The following is a 22,885-nucleotide window of genomic DNA, read 5'->3' on the forward strand; positions in this document are numbered from 1 at the left end:
TGTTAAAACTCAACTGAGTGAGACTTCTGTAACTTCTGTTCTATATGAGCTTTATTCCATAATACTGAAACTGGTGAAGCTTGCTTCGTCCCCAGTGGTGGATTTGTTTACCATTTCCTATATCTTACCTTACTGTGCTATAGTGCTATCCTTGTATGTGAAGATCTTCTATCTCATCAGGGTTTATTTGTTTAGAATTCACTCTCCTATCCTTGAAGGGTTTACAGCTGTTCCCAAGGTTTTTGTTGCATTGCTAGTTGGGCTGCAGTTGCAGTTTGTATACTCATGAATCTTCTGCTTAATTACTATGAAGGCTTATGGTTACTGGGTGTCTTCTTTCAGTAACGGACATGTCAGAACTGTAGCAAAACTTGAAAATCTGTGGATTTGATCTTACGGTGTTGCTAAATATGATAGAAAATAAATGTGCATTTTACCAGAGCGGAGCAAGAGTTTTCTTAATAATAGTTGTTTGGAACATGGTGCTACAGTGCCAAATGACATGCCACAGATTCTGGATTTAGTATATTTTAGTATAACTGGGAGTTTGTCATAGTTCCTATGGGGAGATGAAGCAACTGAGACAGAGGCTCGGATTTATTTCTGACGTAGCTGTTTAAACCTCAGTGGTGTATTGTTATGCCTACCTTTATTTTTCTGTAGAAGTGGGTAACATTGCTCATTGGAATCTGTAATCCTAGTCTTAACCTCAGCAAGATGCCAGTTTTAGTGGCCAAGTGTGTGCTGACAGTAGTATGGCATATTCAGAATTCTTTGGATGCTCTTTGCCATAGTCAACATGCAGAGCAAGCTGATCAAAGTGGTTTTTGGCATAGGACTCCAGGCTTTTAAAGCATAATCTTGTGACTGTCAAGATCTAAGGTTGTTTTTTGTCTTTTCTTTTGCTCCTTATACTCCATATACTTATGGCACCCCTACACCCACCATCCTCTTTTTTCTTGGGGCAGTTGTAAGGATGTGGCTTACTCCTTTTTTAATGGCAGGGGAATAGAGGCCACAAGAAAGAGCATGAGAACTAAAAAAGATTAACTGGTGTTTTTTGTTTCTTTCTGCTAGTAACGCCTATAAGATTAATCCAGACTGGTAGGTCTGTCACTGGTCCTATGATACTCATGCCCTTGTCGTATCTACAGATGGTACAAAAGTATGAGGAAAGCAGTGTTTTCATGTAGAAAGAAGGAAATAGTATGTATCTTAAATGCTACAAGTGTAAAATATAAAAACATAGAAGAAAGTTAGAAACTGACTACCTCTGCTTAACATTCAACCAGTGTCTCAAGGAGAACATATTACTCTGGATGTGTTTCGTGATGTCTGTCATGTTGTGTCATTGCAAATCTGTCATTTGTGATACTTGCCATGAAATTTAGGTGATGAGTTTTCATTTCTAGTTTATACTACTTTAGCTTTCAAATTGTAATACTTAGGAATACAAGCCTGTGTTGCTAAAGATTACAAAGGCAGCTGGGAACTGATTTTTAATACATTAATAATTGACTTGTTGCCTGTTATAGATTCTATACAAGTACTAAAGATCATATATCATAGCACATACTTAATATTTCCTATGAGTGTAATATTTCTAATTGTTGTCTATACCAGTGCTTTCAGCTTGCAACTTTTGAGGACAGTGGGCCTATATTGAAATAGATGTTAAGACACTAGATGATGGCTTGGGAACTCAAGGGAGGTCTTGTTGAGTTCTTAGAATACATCATTGGGCAGACAGGTAGGAATCTTCTTGTTTTTCTGGGGCTTTTTTTGCTCTTGGAGAGTAATTTTACCTCTTCTTACTGTAAGGGAAAATGGTTGAGGCTATATATCTATACTCTGCAAAAAGTTTGGTGTTTTTTCATCTGCTTTTGTTGGGACTATTGCTTTCCTGCTTCATATAGTTCCACATCATTTGTCAGCTATCAGATTAGGCTTATTTAAACCTGGTGTTGCTCCTGAAGTAATAAAGTTTGTATTTCAATCATCTATAGTATGTACCTGGCTCTGTAAGGGTAGAGTCTCTCAAAGCTTTAGCAGGGAGAGGCAAAGGTATTGATGCAGCTGAGGGTTGCTTGCATTTTCCTGAGCCCCTGGCATGTGGAAGTAAATGATAAAGAAAGTATTTGTCTAGGATTGTGTATTGAGGAACTGTCACCTCAGCCTAACTAATGAGTATAGAAACATGAACCCTAGTGTGACTGCAGAGCTTACATTTGTGTTTACATTTATTTCTATTTAGAGGGATTTTATTAAAATATTGAAATTTCCTTAAAACTTCTTAATGATCAAAAGATGAAAATACTTGTACTGTACAGTAAACTGTATTACAAAAGATTGAAATGCACTTGCTTTTCCCATTGTTCATTGAGGCTCTGATAAGAGTTGTTTTTGGAGGGAAATGACCTTTGAAATCTGCTTATGGTATTTGTTTCTGGAAGTTAAAACAGCAAGGGAGTGCATATCCTGTTACTTTGTAAGATTTTCTCTTTTTTTGAGGGTAGACCTCGCTCTTGGCATCTACCTTGGTTGAGTTCAGTGATTCTATTTTTTTAATTGGTTTTTTACATACTTCACTTAAAAGAATGGAACAAAACTCCACAATGCTGGGCAAAATAATTAAGGTGTCTTGCACTATTAAGTCTGCTCTTAAAGGAAAAAACTTTGATGTTACACTGAAACCATATCTAACTGTAGAAGAAAAAAGGCTTGCTGCTGCTGGTGATCCATGTGGATGTATGGAGCAATATTTTACTCTGTAAGTATCTAATATTTGCTAATCCTGGATTATAATTTGTTAGAAAAGATATTTAAAAACTCAAACAAACCATCTATTCAAGTAACAATTTGTTTCAAATGGATTCATCAAGAACTTGTTGTTTAATTTCTATTTTTCTTTCTTTATTTTTTCCACTGCTGCTTTTCTCATATGGAAACAAGGCTGGCTGAAAACAGGTCTTCATATATACGTTTCTGTGGCTTATATCTTCCTAGCTAACAGTTCAAAATGTTTTAATTTGAAGTGTATGATAGAATATTTTCTATAAGCATTTAGAAGTAGAGCTCATCAATAAACACTTTTTCTGTCTTAACTTCTTAAATTTGCCTCTTTTTTTTTTCTTGTTGTTTGTGACATTCTGGGAGACGGTCTTCAGCATGTACTTGGATCTTGTTCTTTGTAACTTACTCCATTTTTGCTACTTCATCCTCAAACTCAAATAATTATTTCTATGTTTTCTGCTTTGTTGACATATTCTTTTTTGTTGTTGTTAGTTTGTTGATTAGTATTCTACCTTCTATTGGTTAATGAATTTCTCACTTCTCATAATAACTGGTCTACATGCTCAGCCTTTCTCTTATTCTGGATTGGTGATTTTTTAAGTTGGTGGGCCATGGTCACAGTCTCCCCCTGCCAGAATTGCCTTTTACCCACTTGGAGCTGATTCCACACTGTTGCTGAGTTGTCTTTATTAGTTTCCTCTTTGTCTTGGTGGTCCTGCGAAACATCCTTGTGGCTTACCAAATTTGCATTCTTGGTCTGCCCTCGGAGGTGCATCCTTCTTCCCAAGCTTTGCTAACCTCACCTGGGGGTCTGAGATCGTTGAAACATGTCAAGCCCTAAACCTTAACAAGACAATTCTACTGACAAGTAATTTGTCTTTCTAACACACAGACCTCACTGCAAACTTGCTTGTTAGCTGCTATCCATTTCATAGATTGAATCTCATTTGTTGTTGATTAGGCTTGAAAGTATACAAAGATGCAACATCAAAGAACATCCTTTCTTAAGAAAATTTTTACGTATTTCACATTACATCAACAGTAGGAAACTGGAAGCAGGAGTGTAGGACTAAAAGCAACTTTCTAAATCAAGTTCTGTCTTTTGCTGTGTAACTTTTCTTACCATGTTGTACAGATTCCTGCATGGGGAAGAATTACAACTTAAGCAGAAGGAATTAGAGGTTTCTGAGTCTCTATATGCAGCTAGAGGAAAGTGTCAGACAAAGTACTACAACATGATCAAAAAGAACTGAGACTTACTTGGTATCCTGTGAGGAATAGGTGAGTAGGAATGGTCAGCAAAATCAGCTGTTCCTGTGGCCAAGAGTGGTGGGAATAAAGAGAGCTGCCAAAAATTAAATCAAAGCTACGCTTCCTAAAATGTTAATTGGAAATGGAACTATACAGAGGGATTGAAAGGTAAAATGCCCAAATTATTAATGATATTTTATGTACAACCCCAAACCAACAAATACTTGATTTCTGATATGAAAAATAAGGTTGTAGATCTGAGGGGAAAATATGAAGTGACTAAAAGAAGTGTGATGATGTAGAGGTGAATACAAGCATGTTCGAGTCACATCAGAAAAACATAGAATTTAATGTAGAGAAAAGTGTGACTTTATCCTGGAACAGGAATGCAGACAATAGGAAAATATGTGTGGCATCACAGCATTAGTTATTTTTAACAGACCTGTCAACCTTGAATGGTGTTACAAGAAGGTACATTGTATGTTACGACTTGGCTGTGAGGAAGGTGTCCAGCTATAGACTTACTAAGCTGATCTTAGCAGTATGCAAAACTGCAGGACAAAATGGAATGGGACATACAATTTAAATGACCAAAGTACACAACCAAACAAATGGAGCAATAGAAGACTGACCTTACAGATCTTTGAACATGTGCAGGAACAGCTAAAGATGGTAAAAACCTTTGTGTGTGATGCAGACAAAATAGGAGTTACCAGTGATATTTGGGAAGTGATACTAAAGCGGACAAGGAAATAGAATACTTTCTTTTCCTTTTTTTTTTTTTTTAAAGATAATAATTAAATATTAAGCTGTCAAGTGAAGCAAATATTGACTATAGGGGATCTGTGATGGGTTGCTCCAATTATTTCATTAAACACTTCATTTTGAAAAAGGAGTTAGACTTAAATTGTAAGTTGCATGTAGGTATCCTGAATTTTACATACCTTAGCTTAGTAGGAAATGTGTTGATTGTTTTGTTGTTTTTTTTTTCCATCTGGTTGCAGTTCTTATGTGGATGTATACTGAAATGTGGGCAGTGTGGATTTCTTGTGGGGAGGCACAAAGCAGATGCAGTACTGGTTCTGAAAATATGAGAAAATTTCTGTTAGAGTGACTCTGTCCCTTGCAAGTAGGAAAAATGCTGTTTAAAGGTTTATGACAGAATGAATGACAATATTTTTTCGCATTGTAACTAATTCCAGCTTTGGCTTACACCCTTTTCTCCTTCCCATATGAAATTATGAGGGCAGTGATAAATCAGAATATATCCAGGTTCTGCATTCACTTTTGAAATCTTGTCTGGATATATTTGGTCTGGCTGAGATGGAATTATTTTCTCTTGCAGCAGTCTTCATCATGCAGTGCTTTGTATTGGTAGTGAGAGAGGTGTTGGTAACACACCAGTGTTGTAGCTATTGCTGAGTAGTGCTCACACTGGAGTCAAGACTGTCTCTCCAGTATCCCCTTCCCTAGCAGCCTGGGGTTGGGCAAAACCTTGCAGGACATGTAGGCAGGACTTGTGACCCAGGCAGACCAGGGGATGTTCCATACCATATGATGACTGGTCATCAATAAAAGTGAAGAACAAGGAGAAGGGATGGGCATTCTTTCTTACGGTGTTGGTCTTCCAGAGCAACTGGTATGTATAATAAAACCCTGCTTCCTGGAGAGGTGGCTGGATGTTGCTTGCTGATGTGAAGTAGAGAATAAATATTTTGTTTTCCTTTGCTTCTGCTTGCAGCCTTTGCTTTTGCTTAATTAAACTGTCTTTCTCTTGACACATGAGATTTTTTCCATCCTATTTTCCCATCCCCATCTTGCTTCAGGAAGGGAGAGAAGGAATGGTTTTGCGGGCATCTGGTGTCCTGCCATGGTCTGTCCACCATGTTGCCTTTCACTTGTGTGAAAGTTCACAGCGTTTGAACTTGGAAAGTCTTCGGAGTTCTTTGGAATCTTGCAGATGTCTCAAGTTTCTTTCCGATTGTATATTTCAGTAAATCAGGCAATCCAGATGTTACAAAAAAGTTGTTTCTTCAAAGAATCTTTTTCGTAAACTTTAGTACTCTGTAAGTACAGTTAGACTGTGATCTGTTTACTTCTAAAAAGGCAAGCAGGATGAGGTTTCTTATTAGTGACAGCGAAAACTATCTACAAGAGAACATTCTTATTAACTTGATATTTTTGTGCGAAAATTTTATTTCAGCAGTAAAAAGTGCTTGGACACTGTATGTGTCTAATCATCAGGCTGTCTTAGTCTTAAAGCTCATAGAGTGTGCTGCAGATCTGAGGCTTCTAATCCTGAGGGTAGGGGATAGCAATTTACAGTCCAGAAAGGCAGGTAGGAGCGCAAGGTTATGTCCCTGATTCTTAGTGAAATTCAGAGCATACTGAAGTCTGGAGTTTTCAGTGACTTATGTCAGCTGATATTATATTTTAACAAACATGCCAGCTTCTAGTTATTGCATCTGGCCCTCCCTGGGGGACAAGGGAGAAGTGAATGAGTTGTTGGTTTAAACTAAGCTCTTCTTGTGCTTTAAGGTTTCAGCCTTCGAGACAGGTTCAGCTAACAGCAGATTGAAGTTGCATGGTCTTACATTATTGTTAGAATCTGATACATTCTCCTGCTAAACACTTCATTATACAGAGTAAATAAAATGTAAAAGTGGGCAAGAGGGAGCAGTGCTTCACCATAAGTTGCTGAACTGGTGCAAGAATATAAAAATTATATTCTGGTTTGATTTTTTTTTTAGTTTTTCTAATTGATGCTTTACTGTATTTCTGCCATAGGAATGAAGACCTAAAACAAATGTTGGAAAGCAGTAAAGATTCTGCAAAGCTGGATGCTATGAAAAGGATTGTTGGGGTATGTGATTTTTTTGTTACTGTTTTTATTTGTTAGGGGATATGGGAGTTTATTTTTATTTTTATTTTTTGGGTGGGAATAATGCTGTCCTTTTACACATTCTTTACCAGATTAGCACTTAAATTTCTAAATGATCTTTAAAAGTTGTGGTGATGAAATGGTAAAATTCTTAACTTGGAATTTTGTGTGGAAATTGGTATATTTGGATATATGCAGTAACACGCTTTTAAAATATTTATGTAACAGTGCCAATATGCCTGTAAACAACTATTTTCAGTGAGACCTTGAATAGGAAATGGCTCCTGAAGAGAAGCTTCAAATTCCTCAGACTGGAAACAGCAAAAATTTGTAGGAATAAATGATAAGTTGCATTTACTGTTTTTATTTTATTATTGTATGAGGTTTTTCTTTTTTGATTGAGCATGATCCCTGAATATTTGATAACGTATTTCAGGTGGATATGTACCCATAGAGGTGATTGAATAATGTTTAACACTATTATGTGTTTAAACCCTATAAACAAAACATCATGAAGTTGATGGTATCCCTTTATTTCTTCTTAAAAGTATGGGAAGAGTGTGCTACAGAAGATTGTTCAGTGTCTACTTGGCTTCTTTGTTTTGGAACTTTTGAATTTGTTTTCTGTCCTTGTTTTTCCAGTTTACTCTGGATGTGCTTTCTTGTTCTGCTTCGTTTTTGTGTACTTAATCCTGTCCAAGTATGTACCAAAGTGAGTAGGTACAGGTGGTGTCATGTAATCGTATTCTTTCCTCTGACTCCAAAGCTGGCTTCTTCTCCCTTCATGATTGTTCAGTGATGAGAATTTTACTCAGAATTGTTGTCTTTTTGTCTGTAATCCGTTAGTCCTGCCAGAGACAGCATTTACCTGTGAGGTCTGGGTAACCTATCAACTGTTATTTCATAACGTCTTTCTTGGGTTTGGGAAAGGTTTTTTGATTCATCTTCTCCAGCATGATGTGGGATTGCTCAAGGGTTTGACCAGCCTGGCATAGAGATGTACTGTTGCAAAAACACATGGCCTTTATAAGTGCCGTGGTAAACTTACATTCTTCTGCTTCCCTCAGATTTTTTTTTTCTGGTTATTACTGTGGGCATGAGAGTTGTGGCAAGTTGCCTCTTGCTCCCTTGGTTTTGTTTTTTGAAAAGCTGGCAAAGTCTTTATCTGTATTTGGACACTGTTGAAACTGAATGTAGTTGTGTATGTATGTATATGAGGGGAATTAAAAAACATTAAATTGAATCAGCTTGAAATTTTAAACCAAGGCTTTACTGAGTTGTTTTTTTTATTTTCCTTTTTTCCTACAAAAAATGCTGTCATTACAAATGAGTGTGCAATGAGTAAACTCTAATTTTAGATACCTGCTGCTGTAGAACATTTGAAAGAGATCTTAATGGCTTCTTTAATTTCCTGGAAGTGTGTGATACCATGAAGCTGGAGATGTGTAGTTAGCAGTGATACCGGTGATCCTTGATGGACTTAGGCTGAAGTGATCAGGCTCAAGAGGTCTTCAGCAAGAGCAGGCAAAATTTACTGTGCACGTTCTTTCTTCTCTTCCCCCATTTTTCAATTCTGACAATTCTCTCCAGTTTCCAATAGCAGATTTCTGTCCTTTTTTAAGTTCATGGTCGTTGTTTTCTATTCTAAGCACTCTGCACTGCAGGAAGAGCACCACTTTCCCAAATGGCAGTGTGCATCTTCTGATTTTTTGGATATTTTTCGCTTGCTCAGCTGCTGCTGCTTGAAGTAGAAACAGCCTTCTAGCTTGTAAGACTGACCATTACTTAACCGCAAGTGAGTTGTGTGATTTACTGAATCCTCTCTTTCTGATATGAAGTTTCTTTCGTATCTTCACGGTATTTGCTGTTTAAAGTGTGTTTCACACCAGATAGCTGGCACTAACCACTGGTTGGCATAACAAACTCAGACAATGAGCTTTACAGGTCAAGACTGGGACATTGCACAATATGAGCATGAGGCCTTCTAGCAGCGGTGATAATGTTCGTGTGGAACACAAAAGTGCTTTTGTGCTTACATACAGAGGGGACCTTACATCTCTCAGGGATGAAATGTGTTTTTCAGAGATGAAAGGCTTCCTCTAGCCTTATTATTACAGGCAAAGGAACTCTGTCATCAGAGTATTGTTTAACATGTCCCTGGAATGCTTATTTTCTAAGTTTTAGATAGCTGAAAAAACTTGTGTATAGAATCCACAACTTCTCTGGCCAACCAGTTCTACTGCCTCACCATCCTCACAGTGATTTTTTCCTAACATTGAATGTAAACCTACCCTCTGTCAGCTTAAAGCTGTCATCCCTTGTCTAGTCATTACATGTCCTTACAGAAGTTCCTCTCCAGCTCTCTTTTAGCCCCCGTTACATACTGGAAGGTGCTATAACGTCTCTGCAGAGCCTTCTCTTCTCTAGGCTGAAGCCTGTCCCTACAGGGGAGATGCTCAGTAAGGTGTCTGTAACCACGGAGGGAGGATTAGTCTTTAAGGTCCCTGCCAACCTAAACCGTTCTGTATGACTGTAATTCTATGATACCAACAGTTATCTTAGTATTTTAGTAGACTTTAAGAGGCTAAATCTTCGTTTATTCATATAGGTGTGATAGCAAAGTATCAGGAGAATGCTGGTTATGGCACTTTTTGCGGTCACTTCCTCCTTTAAGATAGTTTGTGAACTTTTTCTTAGGGAGTAGACTCATTACAAATAAAGTGAAATCTGTCTTCCAGAGAGTGACTTAAAACAATATTGTTTCAAGCATAGGAGTAGTCCAGTTTTGATCTTCTCACTTCTCCCCTTATGCATGAAGCGTACTTTTAGCTAAAATATGATTTTCATGATCGATGACGGGTTTTTTTAATCAGTATGTTATTTTGTATGTTTCTTCCTTATATACATGTAATAAAATAATTGCAGTCTTTGGAAGAATATGAACAACACTGCTGGTTTAGAAATAAATTTTTGTGTATAGATATTCTACTATATGCGTGAAAACATAAAGCTGATATTTCTTTTAAAATATTCACTGATACTATAACAACCAGTACCAGATCTTGAAACCTGTTTGAATTTTTGGGGAAAAACCAGTGAAATTTCACTCGTGAAGATTCCAGAGCATAAGTTTAGGAAACAGTCACATGCCTGATTTCCCTCAGAGAGTATCATGCATGTTTGTGTGTCTCTCATGTGGAAAAAAAAATTAGTACGTCTTGACATTACACAGCACTTATGCTAGAATGACTGTTCTTGTGCAAGAACTCCAGGTGTATAAGACAACACAAATAGCGAATGTCTGGGCACAGCAACAAAAATTATCTGATAGACTTTAGTCTTAGAAAGAACCATGATGTTCTTTCAGGTTAATGATCCATAAGCTAAGGAGGGTCTACACGAATTGCTATGCAATAGTGAATCAAAATACACTCTTTTAAAAGGTCCTAAATACATATTTACATGGTACACTGGAGCTATTATGGTAGATCAATTAAATAGTCCCAGTAATGCATAGTCATACCATTACAGTCTGTCACGGAGGTCTGAGGATCATCCCTGTTTTTGAGTATTGTAGCTTCTGTTGCACCAAGGTAAGATGATAATTTTTCATTCTGTCTTACTTCTTTGCAATGCATCTTGTTGCTAAGTTCTACCTTCGCATTCTGAATTTGGCATTTAGTGCGGAGACACCCCAGTCCTGAAAGTAGTAAATTGATTTTAGATTCTTAGTTAAAAATCCCTTGGAACTCTTAATGTACTTGCTTTTTCACAGTGCTTGTGTCACTTCCTGTGTTTTAATACAGGTGCAATGAACAATTTCAGATGTTAAATGGGTTAGGTCAAAATGTCATGCTGGACAGCTGCTCTTACTCCCTTTTGAAAGACTGAGTAATAGCTTGAACTACAGCTGCCTTCTTTCTAGCATCCTCCTAAGCTTCTCAGAATATGCAGTTTACTAGGTATTTCCTGGCTTTGTGTGTTCTTGCTTTTGTTGCATGAGGTCCTAACTCTTTATGCTTTTAATGTGTTTTATCAGTGAAATACACAAACAGATCTGTGAGTTGAGAATATGAAGTTTAAGCAGCTGTATAATGTGGAGTAATGGTTGGAATGTAATGATCATGGACAGGAGTAACTGTAGCTGCAGAACTCCTGTTATTTTGTTGGATTCCTAGGTATTTGTTGTTGCGTATGTATGTTGGACCCCAGTGGACATTGGTGTTTCTCAGGGGTCTGTGGTGGGACCTCTACTGGTACCTGTACTATTTGATATCTTCATTAATGACACAGATAGTGGGATTGAGTGCACTTTCACCAAATCTGCAGGCAACATAAAACTCAGTGGTGCAGTTGACATGCATGAGGGACTGGATGCCATCCAGAGGGATCTGGACAAACTTGCAATGTGGACCCATGACAGTATCATGGGGTTCAACAATGCCAAGTACAAGGTCTGACCCTTGGGTCAGGGTAACCCCCAGTACCAGCACAGGTTGGTGGATGAAGGGATCAAAAGCAGCTCTGACAAGAAGGACTTGGGCATGCTGGTGAATGAAATGGTGGTTGTGAGCTGACAGTGTTCAATAATAGTCCAGAAAGTGTTGCCAGCAGGTTGAATTATGCTGCTCCACTCCACTCTCGTAACAGAGTCCCAACCTGAAGAATTGCGTACAGTTCTGCAGTCCTCAGGACAGGAAAAATAGACACGTTAGAGAGGGTCCATAGCAGGCCACAAAAAGCATCTGAGGGCTGGAGCACCTCTCCTGTGTGGGCAGGCTGAGAGAGTTAGGGTTATTCTGCCTGGAGAAGAGAAGGCTCTGGGGAGATGTTACAGCGCCTTCCAGTACATAAAGGGGTCTATGAGAAAGCTGGAGAGGGACTTGCCAGTAGGGCCTGTGATGACTGGATGAGGGGGGATGGTTTTAAACTAAAAGGCAGTTGATTTAGATTAGATATAAGGAAGAAGATTTTTATGATGATGGTGGTGAAACACTGGGACAGGTTGCCCAGAGAGGTGGTGAATATCCCATCCTTGTAAACTTTCAGTGAGGGACAACCTGATCTCTGAAAATCTTGAAGATGTTTCTGCTTGCTGCAGGACTAGATGGCTTTTAAAGGACTAATCTATGATTTCTTATTGAGATTTTGTGGTTTCTGATTAACTTGATTTTTGTCTGGCTGAATCTTGACTTTGATTAAGGCACACAGATTCTTAGACATGTGAGTGCTCTGGATCTGTATCAGCAGCACTGAACTTGATGTAACTTGATGTAACATCATCCTGAAATTCCAGTATTTGCAGCTTAGACCTAAAGCACTGCCAGACATTGTACTGGAATTATATCTAAGCAGAACACTGTGCAGCTATTGTGTATATGAAAATATTTTATTCCTTCTTATGAACCTGGTTTCCTACAGATAACTTCCTTCTTAAGCTGTTTGTACAAGAACTGAAGCTAAACAGGGGTTTTGATGTTTATGATCTTTTTGTAACAGTTCTATTGTTTGTGACATGCCTTGTTCATGATCAAACATGAAAACTTTGTTTAAAAAAAAATTTGGTGGGTTGATTGATCTTGCTTTTACTGTGTGGCTTTTGTATATTTTTTTTTTTGTTCTGTATAAACACTTCCGTGTTTAACTTGCTATGGAAAATAACCTTATTTTGTTTTTCAAGTGTGATGTTTATTTTTATTTTTCTCCTTGGTTCTATTGAAAACCACAGATGTTCCAGGGAAAAGGAGCGGGACTTAAGCTTCTATAACTTTCTGGATTTTGTTGAGTTGTTGGGTTGGCCTTTTTCTCCCCCCTCCACCTCCCAAAAGGTCATTCTGCAGGGCTTTTTGAATTAGAAAAGTCTCTGTTTTTAGTAATTTTGAATGCATTAAAAATTATTTGCTGTCTTATATGTTAAAGTCCAGTTCATGGATTCCACTCCAGCAAATTCATAATGAGACAGGACCCAAGAGTTTTTATTGTATGGATTATATCCTTTAAGGTCTAGTAATTAACAAAAACCCACATCTTTATCCTCAATTTCATAAAAATGAGACTTGAAATACAGATCTGTAATAAAGCAACAAAACCCAAACCACATTCTAATAAGTTATATTGTTACATTACTAAGATTTGTCTCTTCTTTTTTTTTTTTTTTTTTTTCAGATGATTGCAAAGGGAAAAAATGCTTCTGAGCTGTTTCCTGCTGTTGTGAAGAATGTTGCCAGTAAAAATATTGAGGTATTCCTCTAACTTGTTAAATGTACTGTTATGGAAAATCTGTCCATAAAAATTTTATCTAATTGTGTTAGACTTCAACATAATGCATAAAATGTCTAGTATGATTAATAGAACTTTTTAGGAGTTTCTTTCAACAATGACATTATGGTAATAATTTTATACATGAATAAAGGAAACTTGTTGGGTGATTTGGCGGAAGAAATAGTAGCTCTTTAGATTTAAAATAAAAATTACTTCATTTTAGAAAGTTTATGCGGTATGATGGTAATTGAGGAAAGTTATTGTAGTTCAGTATTTGAGGTGTGGTGCTTTTTGCAAATCTTGGGTTCCTACTGCATTGCATTTTTAAACATCTCTTGCAGACCAAATCTGAAAGGTAATGTCTGGGTAAAAAAAAAAGGTGTGTTCTTGCATCTGTATTGGGTGTTATTAGATACAAAGTAGCTTGCTTCTGTATCTTTTTTTGTTGTTGTTGTAAGAAAGCAAGGGGGAAAAGTCCATCCTGGACTGGTGAAAATTCAGATTTCCAGAATGCTAAAAAACTGAGGTTCTGTTAAACGATAATGTGTTTAAATCCACAGGGTTACTATTGTATAACCAATGGGTGTATGTAGAAAATGTAACTCTGATGCTCACTAGCATTACTGTGCATACACTGGTGGCTTCCCTGCAGAAGTGTCAGAGTTACAGTTGACTTGACAAATAAAATTTCAATAAAAATAACATCTGTAAGTTTGTAGTTTGAGACCTCGTGGTGCCTAACAAGCATAAGTTTGATGAAAGTAGAGTGAACATGCAATGACTTTAGTTACTTCCTACTGCTCAGGATTGTAATTTTTAAAAAACGTGGGCAACAGTTGTTTGAAGTATTGGATTTTAAAGAGCGAAATCATTTGAATGTATGCTTCAGTTCACCTGTCCTCTTCTGAAAATGTGTACTTCAGGCTTTATTATTAGTGGGAACAATTTTTTTTTTTTTCCCCTGGCCTATGGCACTAAAGATTATATTTCTGATAATGATGGCTTTGACAAACTCCTTTCTTACTCTAGCATGCCGTGATATAATGGATGAAACATCAGTTTTCTTCCATATTTACATGGGTGGATAGTAACAGTCAAGTTTGAGTTTAATTTTAGCTTTAGAGAAATTATTCATTTTTAGTTACTACTTTGAAAACTTTGGGGTTTTTTGTTCTTTGAGAGAGTGCATTTATTTGGCCAAAGCCAAGTGTTGAGCTCTGGTAATTCAAGAAGGTGTGAATGTGCAAAGATGCTAATTCAGTCTTTCAGGAACATGCTGTGTTAAAATAATTTTAGATGTTGTAATTGCGTGTTTAGTAACAAGCAGTAAAAAGATGTGGTAACAAATCAGACTAGTTAAATATTCTGTTCCAATGTAATTTATGTTTGTAAGTTATGAGTAGTCTTAAGTCAAATTTTAAACAGGGAGCCTTACACAAAGAGTGCCTTAAACAATATTATTTATCTGGAGTGCTTTTAACTGTTAGGGCTGGAACCTCTAGTCTGATACAAGCAAGACTGTCCTAGTTCCAGGCTTTCAGCCCAACCAGTAGTGAAGCTGAGACTGTATCCCTGGTAGGTGTGCACATACACATAAATATTGTATCTGTACATATAAAGAACAAATACATATATACAGAGGTAGTCATGTAAATTGTTGCAGTGTATCCAGGTGAACACAAACAGTCAGTAGCTTGGCAGTTCAAGATGGTCTGCTAGTGGGAATGTGTGTATGTACCCAGTGTTCATCCTCATGGACTCTGCCCAGTGTCTGGCCCATGGATCTCAGTCTCTGCTATTGATGGCACCTTGACATATGAGCCCCTAAGGACATATCAGCCCTTTCTCCTTTGCTGGTACAAACATCTTGACACATATGTATCCCTCTAAACCAGGACTCCCCTGCTTCCTCATGGGCTTGCCCTTGGACACATAGGTGTGTGCACCTCTGCGCACATACAAGTGGATCTGGCCAAAACTTCCTTGCTTCTCTACTATCTAAACCCCTATGGTTGTGCCCTTGAAGAGATGTGCAAAAAACCATGGTTCTTGCCCCTAGAGACCCACAGGCCATGGGCTTTCATTTCAGCTGGAGGGGACTTCACTGGTCTGTGGTGTAGCCAGCTCCTCCTGTGGCCTTGCCCATAGGTGCTCACACCCACACCTACTTCCTTCCCAGACCGCTTCACCTACTTGTCAGCTGGCAGCTTGATGCACCACAGACACATTGGCTTGTGCTTGGTTTCATATATTCTGGTCTCTTCAGTGACACACATGCTTTTGGGACCTTCTAGCCTGTGGTCCCAGCCTAGGTGTTGGCAGCCAGACCCTCACTTTTTCCAGATGCTGGCGACCCTGGACTTAAAGATCGCTAAAGCTTGATGTACCATTGCAGTTGCTGGAGTCATACTTAAGTCTCCTCACTCTGGTCTCTCTAGTTACTGGTGCCCATGGACATAGCCACCCTCCAGCCTGTGGGCTGACGGTAGTTGTAGTCATGTAAATGCATCTTCACACCAAATAAAGAGTTCCTCACCAAGGGAAACAGTTCAAAATGAAATTTAATTACTTAGTGCAGCAGTTTGTGCACATGCAGGGAGCAGAAGGATAGATGTACCAATTATCAAACTGTTCAGTCCTCTTATTCTTTCCAGATCATGTAGATTTCCCTTGCTTCACATTCACTTTAGTTCTTCCCCAGAACATCTCATGTCGTGTCTAAAATACTTTTCATCTGTGTCTCGTTTCTGTACAGATAAACACCTTCAGTCTGAAAGGTGCTCTAGTCTTTGTTGGCTCTGGGTGGTTTTAACTCCTGGGCAGCTGAAGCTCTCCTGAGGTTTTTCTGGGAGGAGTGTGATAGGGTATCCTTTCTTTGAGTCCTAAATTTGTTTTCCCTCCTATTATTTTGTTTCTTTCTGCATCTCTGAGCTGATGATTCCTGTCATGGGCTTGGGAGAAACTAGAGAAGGGTGTTGTGTGCACACATCCCTCCATTCCCCTTGTGGGAGGGATGCTTTGTGGGTGTGAAGATGAGGTCTTATCACATAACCAAACATTATTAGTAGAAGCCTTTCACTGTTTATATTTTATGGGCCTTTTCTCCTATTTTAAAACAAATAGACAGTTATGTGAATTCACATGTCATCATCTATGCTGCAGTTAAACTTCCCTACTTACTAATTTTTCCAGCACTTAATGCTAACATATTTGTGCAGGAAGAGACTGTTAAACTTAAAAGAGATCAGCACATTTAGTAAAACCGTCTGACAAATTTCTTTATCAATTTGAATTAGATGACAAATTTAGGTTGTAGTGTAGGTGTACTTACAGCCATCTAGTTAGACCTTTTCTGTCTCAGGAACATTTGTCATGGTCCATTTCTTAGGATGCTTTATGAGAAATTACTAGATTAAGTCAGATTCTTAGTACATTGTTCCTGTTTCCTAAAAATGTTTTGCCAAATTTTTCCCTATACATAAGAATTCTTAACCAAATCTGTCTGTACAAGTTGCAGCAATGCAGTAGCATAAAATACATAGATTTATCTGAATAACCCTGAGAGTAGCACAGTTGGTTGGGGATGGTGCTAATAACACCGAACTTGTGAGTTCCATCCCTGTATGGGCCATTTGTTGAAGAGTTGGACTCAGTGATCCTTGTGGTCCCTTCCAACTCAGAACATTCTGCAATTCTGTGACTTTGTATCCATGTGAATTTTCTGCCCAGAAATGGCTGCTATATTTTTTTAAAATTAGGGCTCAGTGCTCTGATGCAGGAAAATGGAGATGAAGAAGTGGTATAACAAGTTAATTTATTTGAAGAGACACAAAGGGCACCTTATTGTTTACAGAAGTGCCTTATGATTTTTTTGTTGTAAGTGCATGCTCACCTTAGCTTGGTTATGTGCACTAAGTCATGGATGGTAAGGATACAAAAAGTGACCTAATAAACAATTGGTGATATAGAACAAAAATAAGTCTTCATCAATAATTCATGGATTTTGATGTGCTTATATTGATAAATTAATTAAACAAATCTGCGTGTGTTGCTCAAGCCTAATATGCTCCTGTTATGATTAGGTTTATAGAATAGAGCATTTTAACATTGAATGAAGGTAAATGGTAAAAGAATAGTGTAGTCACGGAGCTCTGAGTGCTTCCATTTCTAGTCACAGAGTGGTTTCAAGGAAAGGAGGCTTTCTTTGCACACCTGCAGTCATTCAGTGCACAGGCCTCTTGTGGTCAATGTTGATTGCTACTTCTCTATAGCTGAACAAAAAATAGTTTAGTATGGTGTAACCTTCTGTGATTTAATATTATGGTTTTTTGCCAGAATTGGCTCAAAGATAGATCTTCCGATAGTGACGGTAATTATTAGCACAGCTGTAGTTGAGGGTCTTTCAGAATTTTCCATTATAAACCCCAACAGTCAGTTTACTACTCAAATGTAAAAAAATGTTTTCACTGCTTCCTGGGTATGAGGGGTAAAGTGAACTAAATTGAATACCCTCCTCCCCAAAATCATACTGAGGTTTTCTTAATCTTTGGACATTGCATCCTTTGTGGTATGCTTTGCTTATATTGCGTCTTTTGAATGCTTGTGGTCATGCAAAGGTGAGTCTAACATCCTTTGTTTTCATCCAAGATAAGTGCTCTTTTAATCAGATTTGAGATGGGTAAGTTACCACAGTTCAGTTGTAAGTTATATTCACTTACAGATGTGTTAAAGTAATTTAAAGCTTCAGGGTAAAATAAAACGGTCATGTGTAAATTTTTGGCTATTTCACTTAAACCTATTTTCTATAAGAAAAAAAAAGTATGCTCAAGTGATCAGTTTCCCCATGTCAGCATCTTAGATTATTATAGTCTTAATTTATTAGTTAATAATATAAAGCAGAACTTCATGTTATTAGTCTTCATCTGACTGTTTCATTAATTAGGTAGCATTGCAGCACTTCAGGCATTTCGTAAGACATTGGGAGAAGCATGTGTGCTCCAGGATCTATTAGCTTTTTCTTCAAAGAAGAAAATGTTGATGAAAATGTTGATAAAACTGTGAAACCTAGAAGCTAGTTTTATAGAATTGTAAAACTTTCTCATAGTGATATTCACTGTGTTTTTTCTTTTCAGATAAAAAAGCTTGTGTATGTTTATCTGATGCGCTACGCAGAGGAGCAGCAAGATCTAGCATTATTGTCCATCAGTACTTTCCAGCGTGCTTTGAAAGTGAGTGACTACTAAATAACATTTTATTGGGAAGTCTGAGCTGGTAGCACAAAAAATATATCTGTGTAAGTGTAGTATGGTAAACTAAAGCATGTAAATATCTACATCTGCTAAAGTAGTTTTAAGTTATGTGATTGACGTATTTTTTTCTGCTACCTCAAACCTTGTCAAGCAGCTAAATAAGCCTGAAAGAAGTAAAATTGCTTCACTTAAGAAAAACAGCAGAATGGTGCTTTCAAATCCACATGCCAAACATTTAATTTTTGGAATGACTTTTCTCATTCCATTGTAACTTGTACGTATGGAAAAAAGACCCTGTTATTACCATGAACCACCCTATGTTCCTTTTAGTTTATGTAAAAAAATGAGCTTTGTGTACAACAAAGAATTGAAACATAGGGAAGACAGTAGTACCTAAATTAAAATATTCAGTGTCTTGAACATAGTACTTTTTCATTAAAAGCACTGAAAAAATAGCTTTTTGTACACTTTTGTTTCACATGAAGTGACAATGAGAAATGGGATTACAAGAGCAAAGTTTAAGATTGCCTTTGAAGTGTGACTGTGTTAAGTCTCTGTTGTGAAATTTGTCCAGTTTTTATAATCGGAGAATATTGGAGTTTTTGTGTACTCTTCTTGTATTCTAGGCTCATTTCAGTTATGTCACTTAACCCACGCCTTGCATCTTGTTGGAAAATGTTGTAATCGGAGCACCAGTTGTGCAGCTGTAGGAGGATCCCACATCAATTAGAGAGTTTTCTGTCCCCTTCCCTTGAACTTTCATCCCAATGTCATATGTACTGCCTTTACTATCTCTGACTGCCATGAAAAGCTAGAATCCAAATGCCTTTGTATCCAGTGTTTTTTGTGATATATGTATACAGTGAACACCCCTCATGGCATAACTCTTTAAAAGCTGTGGGTAATGAGAGCAGAGGGAGGAGTGATAATGTTGTGGCTGAGTAGCAGAAAAAGAACTGGTGGTGTGGCAGGGGGGTAGATACCAAACTAGTGGAGATTGTCAGCGACTAAAGAAATTACTAAGCCTGCTATGAAAGATAGATCTCTGTTAGTTTTTTGTAATGTTTTGTTTCTCACTTTATGATGATTATAATTTGGCTTTTTGTGTGGAGATTTTTTTTTACCTCCCTCTATCAAAGGAACTTTTAATTTTAAACTTAAGTGGCTGCAGATGAGCTTCACAGACTCTAGTAGGAATGAGGTATTTTTCCAAAAACAGTCAAATAAAGGGCTTTCACCGTCCAGATACTTACTACTTAGAAGCTTCTAAGATGTAGAGATTTTGAGATCTTAGATTAATTCGCAATTAGGTAATACCAATCTGAAAATACATGTTACCAGCTCTCAGTCTTTGGGAGAAATGTTCTTTGGGAGGATAACTTCTGGCAAGACACTGTATAGTATAATGAATTACTGATGCTGCAATTTCACTTTGCTAGATTTCAGGGGATTTAGTACTTGATTAAGCAACATTTTTTCATTGTGTTCCAAGCCCATGATTAATAGATAAAGTTTACATAATAGTTCATCACAATACACATGCGTTGGATCTCCAGGCTAACCCTAGTATTGTAAAATTGACCAAGAACGGGGGCAGAAGAGGAGAGGATAAGAAATAGAAAGAAGTCTCAAAACCTTTAGCCTAATATTTTGACGTGTTCTTTGAAATTGTTTTTGTTACTGGCTTCAGTTTATATCTTGCGGTAAAGCACAAAATGGATATTTTGTGAAGAACTTGAATGGGAATGTCACAACTGAGAACAACTTTTTTATTTGACATCTTGTAAATAGAAGTAATAAAATTGAGTTAGTGTGTCTCTCAGAATGTCTGAATTTCACTTGGATTGCAACAAATTTATTAGATTATTAAATAAAATATTCATATTTTTTGTCCACAATTAACATATTTTGTTTGGAAAATTGCATGATATTAATGTTTTCCTTTGTAAAATTTTCATATTTTCATAATGTTTAATATTCTTTCTTTATTTGTTTTACTTTTTTTTTGTGGTTTTGTTTTTTTGTTTTTTGTTTTGGAAATTTCTTTGTGTGAAGAAATTATTAGCATGGCCTTCACTTGCAAGTCTGACTTAGATTTACATGTTTTAATGTGTTGTCACTAATTAGTGTAAGAAGAGCAGTGTATTTAATGATTTGTTTCTGCGCTATCTTATTTTATTTCTCCTCTTCACTCTTTTTCTTTAGGATCCTAATCAGTTAATCCGTGCAAGTGCTTTAAGAGTTTTATCCAGTATACGTGTCCCAATTATTGTTCCTATTATGATGCTTGCTATTAAGGAAGCCTCTTCTGATTTATCTCCTTATGTGAGAAAGAATGCAGCCCATGCAATCCAAAAACTGTACAGGTAAGTGATTCTGGCAATTATTGAAAAACAATTTGCTATAGTTGTGGGCTCCATTTCTAAAGACTACTGTGAATTTAGCATGTCTCAGATCCATTTGTTTAAAAGATGGGGTGAGTGTAGACATTCTGTCACTCGCCTGGTTTCGTTGTAGTTCCATCAATTCTCTTGATTGCTAGACTTAACAGGATAACTGTAAAGAGATACAAGAAAAAACTGATACACTATATATTGTTTTTAAGATACTAGTTATTTTCATTTATGTAACAACTGTTTTTATGGGTATTCTCAGAATCTATGAATTCACTGTTTCAAGCGTGTATCTTTCATCCTGAGGCATTTGCCTGAAGGTAGTTTGCAGCACATGTGACACAAGATTGCTAACTTCTAGAAACTTTATCTGTGCAAGTCCAGATCTTCCTACTTCAGAAATTCTTGCTTTGTAAGAGTTCTTAAAAAGATGTGGGTACTGGTTTGCAGAGGTGGAGTCAACAGAACCTGTACCTTTGCAAAACATTTCCTGGTATTTATTCTACTACTTCACTTTTATTTCACCTATGCCAAAAAGTGGAGGTTGAGAGATGTTAGAGGTTCTGATTCAGGTAAAAAAGTAACAGAATCTGGAGAAACTGGCCTTACCGCCTTCTATTTTCCATGTATTCCTAGTGGTAGTAAAATGGACATGAGCTTACATAACAAAGGAAAACTAATGGTTCAGAGGGCCTCAGAGGGTGCATCCTTCAAAAGCTTTCTTCATGCAAGCATCCTAGATATCATGACGCAAGATTTTGAACTGCTGTAGCTGGAAATTCCTCCTTACCTGGACTAGAGTAAGCTTCATGATTACTTCTGAGTGGAGCTGGAGTTAAAAATTGTGTCCTTAGTAGTAAGATTTGGGAGCTGTTTATAAAAAGCATGTGAACTTTTATTTTCACATTTTCAAAACTTGCTAGTACAAATGCTGTATCTCGCAGTGCTAGTTAATCATGGAGCCAAGGGAGAGAGTATCATTTTCTTGGAGGAATCATTTATTGGAAACTGGTGAAGAGTTAACCTTCAAATTAACCTGTCCACAGGCAGACCCAGTTGGCTTGGCAGCAAGTAAGAATAGGTAGTAGTTAACAGGCCATCTTTGTATACTTTGTTTAAAAATGTTCATGACTGATAGCTAGACAAGTCAGCAATAGTGATCATACATTGGTGGCAAGGCTGACTATTGGCCTACTGCAACAAGTAAGTAATTTCAGAATGCTTATTTTTAAGTTGGTCAGAATCAGAATCCAGAAGGGATGGATTTTTAAAGTAAAACTAAACTAAACAGTTAATACATTCTCCTACATCTAACTGCTCCATCTTCTGCAACCATTTAAGTCAGAAGTAGTAACAGTTTATTCTAATATATCTGTACGCTCCATTTGCTTTTTGGTTTTCCCAGCTTCTCTGCCTGTTTGATGGCTCTGTATTTTAGTTAGTACTCTAGTCAGGGTTCTGGATGCAAGTTCAATACTCCAGTTTTTCCTGTATTTTGTGTCATGGTGTTTGGATGGATGTCTGCCCTAGAAGAGCTTGTTTATTAGCAGTTCAGTCAATCCTAGTAGCAGGAAGCTTGCATATCAAACAGAAAAGATTTCAGACATAGTCTGAGCAGCAACATTTGTGTCCAATGCAGTCAGTATTGCCAGATATGTTGAAGTAATTTCATCACTGTCCTTTTGCTTACTTTATTTAAGAGTGCATTTTAAAGATATTAGTAGTTTCTGTCTGTCAGTTGAAAACTGTACTATGTTTGCAGTGAGGTTTGGAGAAGGACTACTTCCCATCACTAGTATTAGTAGGTCCCGTACTAGATGTCATAATGGGAGGAAATCATAGACATCTTTGGCCTCTTTTATTTTCTCTTTGAAAATTATCCCTTCCTTAATATAAGGAATACCAGGACAGTGGAGGGGGAGGAACGTAAATTCATTTATTGGACACTGTTCTGAAGACTTTCTTGATCCCATAAGATATGGTTTTGCTCAAGTTTTTGTTTGGGTTTTTTTTTTTTTTTTTTTTTTTTTATTTTTTTTTTTTTTTTAAATTTTTTC

General features: G+C 37.2%; 1 protein-coding gene across 2 annotated transcripts in view; it reads left to right on the forward strand.

The window, feature by feature from the left end:
* AP3B1 (adaptor related protein complex 3 subunit beta 1) overlaps nucleotides 1-22,885 on the forward strand; it is a 153,323-nt gene that overhangs the window by 7,068 nt on the left and 123,370 nt on the right. Inside the window, exons 1-5 of one of the 2 annotated variants that reach the window (XM_041486110.1) lie at nucleotides 6,836-6,907; nucleotides 10,457-10,518; nucleotides 13,091-13,165; nucleotides 18,319-18,414; nucleotides 20,641-20,801. In XM_041486110.1, the coding sequence (XP_041342044.1) occupies nucleotides 13,091-13,165; nucleotides 18,319-18,414; nucleotides 20,641-20,801 (332 nt within the window). In that variant the 5' untranslated portion in view covers nucleotides 6,836-6,907; nucleotides 10,457-10,518. Of the gene's footprint in view, nucleotides 1-6,831; nucleotides 6,908-10,456; nucleotides 10,519-13,090; nucleotides 13,166-18,318; nucleotides 18,415-20,640; nucleotides 20,802-22,885 lie in introns of those variants that run through there. The other variant, XM_041486109.1, reaches the window with a different exon arrangement.

The sequence above is a fragment of the Pyrgilauda ruficollis genome, unplaced genomic scaffold, assembly GCF_017590135.1.
Source record: "Pyrgilauda ruficollis isolate IOZ18807 unplaced genomic scaffold, ASM1759013v1 scaffold74, whole genome shotgun sequence".
Taxonomy (NCBI): domain Eukaryota; kingdom Metazoa; phylum Chordata; class Aves; order Passeriformes; family Passeridae; genus Pyrgilauda; species Pyrgilauda ruficollis.